The sequence below is a fragment of the Sitodiplosis mosellana genome, unplaced genomic scaffold (assembly GCF_009176505.1).
Source record: "Sitodiplosis mosellana isolate CC-2019 unplaced genomic scaffold, AAFC_SMos_1.0 Smas_scaffold_3633, whole genome shotgun sequence".
Classification (NCBI taxonomy): Eukaryota; Metazoa; Arthropoda; class Insecta; order Diptera; family Cecidomyiidae; genus Sitodiplosis; species Sitodiplosis mosellana.
Window position 1 is genome coordinate 1 of NW_022598875.1, and position 10,513 is coordinate 10,513.

At 35.1% G+C, this 10,513-nt stretch overlaps 1 protein-coding gene across 1 annotated transcript; it reads left to right on the plus strand.

Annotated features, from left to right (window-relative positions):
* The first annotated feature begins 167 nt into the window (after positions 1-167).
* LOC129571899 (glycosyltransferase-like protein gnt13) lies at positions 168-884 on the plus strand. Its single transcript, XM_055451772.1, has one exon. It carries the CDS (start codon positions 168-170, stop codon positions 882-884), a length of 717 nt encoding a protein of 238 aa, XP_055307747.1.
* The last annotated feature ends 9,629 nt before the right edge of the window (positions 885-10,513 follow it).

Sequence of the window (10,513 nt, forward strand, 5' to 3'; positions counted from 1 at the left end):
GGAATCATTTGAAGGATGGTGCTTTATGATAATTAAGTAGATTTTTGGAAGAGGCGCCATCTAGACGTCAACCTTATAAACTTTTCAGCCGACCTGTTACTATTGAAACGGAAAATGATACGTTAGCGGAAATTCCTCGGAATGAATTGTATTGTAGGTTCTGTAGAATGAACGGTCATAGGGAAAATGAGTGCAGACGCCGGAATAATAGTGGAGACGGTTTAAACGGTCTCATTTCGGCGTTGCGTTCGTTCGGGAACCAAAATAATTCAAATAATTTCCGGAATAATCAGCGGAATCCAAATAACTTTGGAAACCGCAATGATAACGGAAATTGGTTCAATCGAAATAATAACAGCGGAAACTGGAATAACAGCGGAAACTGGAATAACAACGGAAACTGGAATAACAGTAGAAATTGGAATAATGGTAGAAATTGGAATAATAACGGAAATAACGGCGGGAATTGGTTTAATCGGAACAAAAATGGTGGAATTTGGAATAATAGCGGAAATAATGGCGGAAACTGGTTTAATCGAAATAATAATGGCGGGAATTGGAATAATAATAGAAACAATGGCGGAAATAACGGAAATTGGAATAATAACAATAATAATGGTTTTAATGACGGAAATTCCAATAATAATAATAATCAAAATAATAACCGCGGTAATCCTCAAAATTTGCAAAATCGGAATCAAACACAAAATCAAAGGCCATTTCAACGGAATAGTCACTTTACGAATGTCTATAATCCAGAAAACAGTCAAGAATTGACTGAGGACAATAATCAAGCGGGACATTTCGGAGCTGGTGAAATTCCGGCATTTGCCACAAATAACAACGCAAGAGCGGAAAACAAGAGAGGATGGGGCAGTTATTAGGCCAATCCGTTCCATCCGGAATTCCGATGACAGTAAATTTTCAAACTTCGAAAAATAGTAATGAAATCCTGAATATTTTGAGGGGTTTCCAACAGAATATACAAAATGAGCAAAAAGGCGAGAATGTTGAATCAATTGAGGTTGAGCATGATATAAAAATTGTAGATGGAGCAGCATACATAACTTTGAAGACAAGTTTACGAGATAGGCCTATTACCCTGTTAATTGATACAGGGGCATCAATAACCTTATTAGCAAGTGATGTTATCTCAGAAAATACGCAGATTTTGAATTATATAGTGAATTTATACGGAATAGTGGGGAGAGAAACGACTATTAAAACAAGGGGTTTAGTACACGGTACTCTTGATATTGGTGGACATTTATTAGAATCGGCATTTCATTTAGTGGACAGGAAATATGCAGGTCCTGTAGATGGATATTTCGGATTTGAACTTGCATCGACTTACCGAGCTACGATTGATTTAAATAGAATGAAAATGAAATTTTATATTAAAAAGCCTCCGCAAGAGGGAGCTAGGAAAATGGAAACCCATGAAATTGATCAAAATACGATAGAATTTTTAACACATGGGTATAATTTTGATAAAGAAGATAGGATCGTAGTAGGAAAACAAGTCGGAAAAAGTAAAAAACAGAAAAATCAGAATATTGATTCAGAAACCGAAGCCAAAACAATGGCAGAAATATGTTTTCAGACTAAAAAAGATGTTCACTCTTGTAAGGAGTACCATGAAGCAGTAGATTTTTATAGAGACGAATTCAATAGATATGAATCATATAAAGTCAATTCATTTTTTGATGAGAACGAAACGATAGTTGCGAATACGAATATTTTTGAGCAACGAAATGAAGTCGAATTTCTCAGAAATGAAGTTATTTTTAACAAGTTAAATTTGAAAAATTGCTCAGAGAAGGAAAAAGCATTCATCGGAAAAATATGTGAAGAATTCCAATTCCAATTTTATCTCGATGGTGATATGCTAAGGTCAACTGATGTGATTAAACATCATATCAAATTAATACCAGGTGCAGGAGTGGTAAATGTCAGACAATACCGTATTCCACAGCATCATCAGGAAGTTTTGAGAGAGATTGTGTTTGAATATGAAAGACAGGGCATAATTGAGAAATGCCATTCGAATTATAATTCCCCAGCGCTTATTGTCGGGAAAAAAGACGACGTTGGTGGTAAATCAGATTATAGATTTGTAGTAGATTATAAGAAGTTGAATCAAGTAACAGAAATACACAATTTCCCAATTCCCCTGATTGATGATATTTTGAATGGTCTAAGCGGTTGTGAGTACTTTACCACGCTTGACATCAAGGGAGCATTTCATCAGATAGTGTTAGATGAAGCCTCACGTGTCTGTACGGCTTTTACGGCTGGTGATTTTAAGTACAGATGGGTGCGGATGCCTATGGGATTGGCGTCAGCGCCTCTAACGTGGCAAAGGGCAATCAATACAATATTAAGAGATTTAATAGGAAAAGGAGTATATGTTTATTTAGATGATGTGATAGTATATGCTAAAGATGAGAATCAACATAATAGCATAATTTGGCAAGTTATGCAGGCATTAAGACAACATAACCTTCAATTGAAAATAGCGAAGTGTATTTTTTATGCGAAGCGATTTGAATATTTGGGTCATATTATTTCAAAAGACGGGATGAAGGCGAATCCCAAGAAAATTGAAGTAATAAAAAATTATCCTAGACCCACGACAGTTAAGAAAATACAATCATTTTTGGGATTGTGTAATTACTTCAGACGATATGTTTGTAATTTTTCGAAAGTTTCAAAGCCTTTGACTTTGTTATTAAAAAAGGAACAGCCATTTATTTGGACTGAAACGACGCAGAAATCATTTGATCTACTTAAAAAAGCATTAGCGGAAGAGGTTATTTTATCTTTTCCAAATTTTGATGATTTATTTTATGTAACAACCGATGCTAGCAATGTAGCAATCGGTGGAATGCTATCACAGGGTGAACTACCTCATGATAGACCGATCTATTTCTTTAGTAAGACTTTAAATGAGGCACAAAAACGATATTCTACAATAGAAAAAGAATTGTTAGCTATAGTGGAAGCAATTAAGGCTTTCAGGGTTTATTTGTATGGTAGATTTTTTGTATTGATCACTGACCATAAAGCGTTGGTTTATCTGTTTAATATGAAGGATTGCGGTAGTAGATTATTTAGACACAGGCTAGATTTGATGGATTATAATTTTAAAATATTATATCGTCCTGGAGCTCAGAATCATGTAGCTGATGCTCTATCCAGGATAGAACCACTTTCAATAGAAGAATTGTTGATAATAGAACAAGAAAAGGGTAGTTTTGCAGTTACTAGAGACAAAACAGAAAAAGAACCGTTGATAAGACCGGTTAATATCGTAGAGGAAAAAGATGGAACGATTCTTCGAAAAAGAAATTATGATCTAATTTTTCATTTGATACCGACGGAAAATAATACATTGCGCGATAAAATTATGCATAGATATGGTTCGATTCCATTTATAGATGAATTTCGGAAGTTTGCACAATATTATTATGGGATAATGATTTCTAATCAATTTGCAAATGCCCAGAATAGGGGAAAAACGAGGGAATGCATAGAGGCCATTTTGGCTACATGTTTAAGAAAAGGTGCGGAGAATATCGCAATAAATATAGATTACGACAATATTAGACATTATTTCTTTTTCAAAAATCTATTTGGGGAAATTTTTGCAAACGAAAATATTTCGGTAACATTTTATTTGAATAAAATCGTTGAGTTAACGGAACAGGAAGATATTGACTATATATTGAAGTTATATCATACAAGTATTCTAGGGGCTCATAATGGGGCCAACAGAATGATTACAACTCTTTCGAAAATGTTTCGTTGGAAATCAATGAACGAGGATATAAAAGAATACGTCAGGAAGTGTCCAGTTTGTGAGAAAATCAAAGTTACAACTAATAGAAGGGTTCCAATGCAAATATCGAGTCTTGGCGAAGCTTTGTTCGACCATACCTTTATTGATTTTGTGGGACCCATTACCCCCAGTGCAAAGGGTAATAGATACATTTTTACTAACATGTGTGACCTCACTAAGGTGTTAGTTTGTACCCCCACAGTGGATTGTTCGGCTTTAACGGCTGCTAATTGTTTGCTGGAACATATAATATGTCGATATAATTTCCCATCGCGATTGATATCAGATAATGCGACTAGTTTTACTTCAATGGTGATTAGAGAACTTACGAAGTTATTTTCAATTTAAAAAATATTTACTACACCGTACCATGCTCAGAGTAATGGAGTTATTGAACGTAGTCATCGTTGGATTTCGTCATTTTTGCGAGCATATACGTCAAAAACTAAAGACGATTGGGATGATTTACTTAAATATGCCACATTTGCGTATAATAACACGGTTCATTCTGCAACTGGCTATACACCGCACTATTTGGTGCACACATGGTTTTAATGTGCAAATACCGAATCATTTAACGAAAGAAAAATTAAACTATAATTACGATAATTTGGCAAGTTCAACGAGAAATAATATAGCGAAAGCTTTAGAATTGGCAAAAGAACATTTACATAATAGGAAATTACAAAACAAGAAATATTATGATGAAAAAACATCCGAGTTAGACATTAAAGTAGACGATTTGGTTTTGGTTAGAAAACAGACTAAAAATCATAAATTTGACAATGTTTATGATGGTCCTTATAAAGTTATAGATACTTCGGATGCATACGTAGAAATACTAAGGCGAGGAAAGAAAGTTAAACTCCATAAAAATATGCTGAAAAAAGCAAGGGCAGATCATAGTAAAAATAGAGACTGATGCTGTCGCCATCTGTCGTTCGTTCACTTTCACTTGGACTAATCTTGTTTTTTCTTTCTACCAGGAATGGAAAAATACAGTTTGTTCAAGGGGGAAACCTATGAAAGAAACTACGAGCGATTGATGGAGGATTTGCGCAGGAAAAGTTTTTTCACGGAGTTGAAATAAAAATTATGCTATGGACTATATATTGGAAATATTATTAGTAGAGTATCACGGTTATGTAGGGAAGAAATTGAAAGGGCGAATGATTTTAAACTCTTAGTAGACCCGGTTGGGAGAACGCTGTTTCAGGCATATTTAACAATAGGTCATAGGACGGGCAATAGTGATTGTCTTAAAGCCTTGGAGTGCTATGACGAAACATGTTTTATATTGCAATATGCTAAAGAACAGTTTGATGAGGAGTATTTGGACTATTATTATAGCCTTACTCCTGATCTAGGAACTGAAGCAAGAGCAAAATATGCGTTTGATAACAGTAATAGATTGAAGAAATACAATAAGGGCTATGATTTGATTAAGGGAGTAAAAAATACTTGTATATGGACGATTTGTTTACACCATGATTTTTATCGATTTATGAGAGATTTGAAAGCAGAAGCAAAAGTTATTAAAAGAATATTGATTCGTATGAAAAAACAGCATGAAGAAATGAAAAACAACCCACAGGTTCGGGACTCCGGACGTATAAACTGGAGATTCCAATTCACTGAGAATGAATTTAAACTTGGTGGAGTTCGAGAAAAAGAATATTAAACAGAATATTGACATATATGTAGAGTACTATAGTTCAATGGCCAATGTTGATCGACATTCAGATGACCTTTTCGGTAGTAATAGTAATGTTAGAAGCGACGAATTTTGATTGCTCGCATAGAAGAGCATTTTAATCAGAGACTCTAAAGAGTCAATATTTCGTAAATTTTTTTTTTGATTTCCTTTAGCCGAAATAGGCAAAAGAAATAAGTAAAATGGCTCCAGGAGTTGTAAAAGTCGGATTTTTGAACCTAGTTAGCTTTAAAAGTTGATTGAAGCTAAGATTTTATATTGAAGCTAAGATTTTATATTGATTTGACTCCAGGAGTCAGAAGATGAAGAATTTCAATAATAATGTGCTAAGTTACAACAGAAGTATTAAATAATGGTGTATTATAGGATAATGGCCAAGGGTATACGTTATCCGGACGATCTTTTCATTGCATATGACACGGAACCATATTATCTGCGTTTTAACAAAATTTCAAGGGAATTATATCAAGACTGCATGGCAGAATTACACCCGAATGCTTATACACCAATTAAAAAGGCTTGGGAGATTTGTGACGCATGTACGAGGTTTGAAAGAGACCTTAGCTTGTTATTAGATCCAAATGAAAGAGAAAAATTTAGTAAATATTTTGATGATGACAATTTTTTGCGTCAAATTGAGAATGCAATCACACAACGAACAGAGAGGTTGGAACGTATTTTTGTACGTATAAAAATGAATAGTGTGGAAATCCTTAGTAAAGCTGAAGTTAGTTGTGGTTTTGAAAAGAATTTCAAAGAATTTTTAGCTAATAAAATAATGGAGTGTAATAATTGGTATCCTGATTTTGAATTAAATGAGGAACAGTTTCATAAGCAATTGGAAAATTGCAAAGCAAAATATGGTTCTCTTTGGGATGAGAAACGGGGAGAGAATGTTTGTCGTAATTCCATTTACGTCGAAACAATAAAAGAGAGAGATTTGAGTAAAACATATGTAAGACCAGTGCACAAAAGTGGAGCTAAGTACAAAATTGAGAACTATCGTGGAGTAGCACTGCAATGCATAATACCTAAATTGTTGGATTCGATAATAGCAAATCATTTGAATTATCACATGAGGAACATCATCGATAGCAGCCAGCATGGTTTTGTCAAAGGAAAGTCAACAATAACGAACCTGGCCGAATTTACATCACATACACTGATCGGCATGCAACATGGAATCCAAACTGATGCAATATATCTCGACCTTGCTAAAGCGTTTGACTCGGTTGACTTGAAACTGCTCATACACAAGCTGAAAATTATGGGATTGAATGAGCAAATACTGAAATGGATAAAGTCATATCTAAGTGAACGTCAACAAATAGTAAGGTTGAATGTCTACTCCCATTGAAGTAACATCGGGAACAGGTCAGGGATACCCGATTGGAGCAACACTGTTTGTTCTGTTCATCATTGATCTTCCCCATTACATAGTCAACTCCAACTTACAATCGTTTGCCGATGACACTCGCTTTTCAATGCAAATAAAGCAAATCGATGATTGCCTAGCACTTCAAGCTGACCTGAATAGAGTCGTCAAGTACTTCAAACGTAACCGCATGAACTTGAATGTCAAAAAAACGAATTACGTATCATATCACCGTGGCGAGCTGAAATTTGACTTCAAGTACACTATCGAAGGCAAATCAATTGACAGAGTGAAAATAATAAAGGACCTTGGAGTCGTTTTGGATGAAAAAATGAACTTCGATGCTCATATTGAGTACATAACTGCTAGAGCCAAATCTAGACTTGCGTGGATAAAACGTTTTGGAAGAGAGTTCGATGACCCATGGACCATAAAGAGACTCTTCTTCACATTCGTATTGCCAATCATTGAATATGGATCGCAAATATGGAACCCATACACCAATGAGAAAATCGCTAGACTCGAATCAGTCCAAAAGCAATTTCTACTGTTTGCACTGAGAAAAATGAAATGGCCACACAGATTCATTTTGCCACAATACAACAGTCGTCTGCTATTTCTACAAATGATTACCTTAGAAGAACGAAGAAAAATCGCACAAATTTGCTTCATACACAATGTTATCTGTGGCCAAACATCGTCGAAGCATATTATGGAGAAAATTACCTTAAGAACACCACGACTCCGAACACGGAACACCGAATTCCTAGAGCTGCCGACCAGAATTTACAACTACTCAATGTTTGAGCCAATTAACTACATGCTCATCACATATAATGAATTTTATAAATACTTTAATATCATAGAGCCAAATCAAACGAATGATTGTGATACTAGTACTATTCCAAAAATATTTAAAACTTATTTAATTGATTTTAATGTTAGCACAAACACTGTCAAGCAAAGAATAACTGATTATTTTAGAAGAAATAGAACTTGGAGAGACTGAAAATACGAATACATTATAAATATTGTAAATATATAACCAAATATTTATACCAAATAAACCACCTCTGGCGAAGAAACGCTGTATGGTGCAGAATAATAATAATAATAATAAAAACGACGGTTATAGAGGATAAAGTAGCAAAGAGTTCAGTCGAAGAACAAAAAAACAAGAAACTTGCTTCGGCTAAAAAATCGTTTCTCGGGAAAATTTTTAACAGTTTTCATTAGTAACTCAATTCCAGGAGTCATTGAATTGGGAAACTAGTACCAATTTGACTCCAGGAGTAATAGAAATCGGGAATTTTAATAGAAATTGATCTTTTCAAGTGTTATTGGTTTCGGATGCCATTAGTTTATTGGGGTCATGGACCATGTCTAAATTCACTACGGAATTTGACATGGCCAGCTCCAGTACCGACATTACTTTTTTTTTAAATTATTTTCTTCATTTTAAACGAAATTATTATGGGGAGTCGGTTATAGTTAGAGATATTGTATCAGCCCGGCTCCAAGAGTTATAAAAATCGTTAATTTAGTATCATTTTTTGACCAATAGATTCATAAATATACTGAAAGAAAGTATGAATTTTTAATGAAAAATTAAAATATCCCGTATTAATAAATGATGTATGACATTTCAGTTTTGTCGAAATGGATACATTTGATCGAATGATCACGAAGTATGACAATGAAGAGTTGTTGATAGCGCATGCAGCGGCAGGTTATAATTTGCGATATACGTCATATTTGAAATTATTTCAAAAATTAATGTCGGAGATGAGTCCATATGAGCTCTCTCCCACAGAAAAAGCATGGGAGCTATGTGATGCTTGCATTGGAGTGGAAAATAATCCTCATTTTCTTGAGATTATTGAAAACATACGGAATCATAACCTCAACATTTGATGTGGTAAAAGACAGCATTACAAATGTTCAACAGAGCTTCAATGTTATCTTCGATCACAATTCTCCCTTTGCGATTCACTGTGCATTCTGTAAATTTTCAACCGATCCAACTGAATAATATTAGCAATGAGAATGATTCCAGAAAAAATTGTGAACTGTTTGGTAACAAAGTCATCGATGCAGTCAAGAGCATTATTGAAGATGGAATTAAAACGCCAGTTATTTCTAATGCTTGTCACAGCGATGAAAATAATGCAAGTCGAAACAAACAATCATCAAACGGTAATGCAAAATCAAATGCAAAATCAACTACAGAAGTTTCTCCAGTCAATGGTGTTTTTTCAATTCATGTATCTCGGCTTCCGAAAGAAACGACAACAGATGGTATAACAGCCATCATCGTTAGTAATTCGGATATTCACACAGACACTTTTCGTGTTGAGAAACTACCAAACAAACGATTCAAAGGTAAATCGCGAAATTTTTCATCATTTAAAATTTCAACTTTGTTTCCTGAGGTTTGTAACAAGATTACCAATTCGGATGGATGGGGCTCGGAGTGCGTTATAAAGCCTTTTGTGTACAGAGCAGTTGCGGAGAAAAAGCAAAGCACTTTTGTGAACTCGGTTCATACTTCAGCACCTAGTAAAAACAAACGTATTCCTGAGCAAAACCACGTATCACAACGAAAAATTACTGCTGAACCAAATTACTGTTTGATTGGAGACAACAGAAACCATTCCAGATATGATACACACCACAGAGTGAATACTCGTCGAGAGCAGTTCATTCATATAAATGGCGCAAAAAATATGAGTCGTCGTCGTGATGATAATTTCCGGGTACACCAAAGAAATCATGTTCCTCAGGTGCAACAACAACAACCAATGCAGCAACATCCAATTCAACAACAATTTTTGCCTAATACGAATTATTCTTTTTGGAATGGAACACCTTATCACATTGCACCACCTCACATGTATGCACAAAATCCGTTGCCATACCAAATGCTCCAACCATTTCAAACACAGCAAATGTTCCGGCCATTCTAAATCTCCCCAATATGTCACAAAAATCAACAAATACAGGTATTTCGCATTGCATAACGATATCTCAAAACGTTAACGGCCTGAAATCCAGATTGCCGGAATTTAATGCGGATGTTATTACAAGCAATGCAAAAATTTACATGATTTGCGAGACAAAGATTGATGACACGGTGCATTCATCGCAGATCTTTCCTCCAAACTTTGCCGTTTATCGCTGCGATCGTTCACACGAGACTGAACAATGGCAAATTACAAAGAAGAAACGAGGTGGCGGTGTTTTGATTGCCGTTGATAAGTCAATAAAATCACAATTGATTGGAACTGGTGCACCGTACGGAGCTGAACAAGTTTGGACAAAGGTGAAATCGAACAACAGAAACATTTTTCTGATCGAAGTCTATATTAAACCAGACTCTCCTTACGAAGTCTACGAGGCTAACATGAAAGCCATACGTGAAGTGACAGCAAAAATGGACAGTGAAGATGTCATCATACTATCTGGCGATTTTAACCTACCAAAATTATGCTGGTTCACTGACGATAATGAAGATCCTGAAATTGCCATTCCATTGAATGCTACGGGAAAAAAGGAATTGATCGTTCTTGATACGTGCCATGAA

Coding starts and splice junctions, on each gene's coding strand:
- LOC129571899 (XM_055451772.1), top strand. CDS start 168: ATGAACGGTCATAGGGAAAATGAGTGCAGACGCCGGAATAATAGTGGA.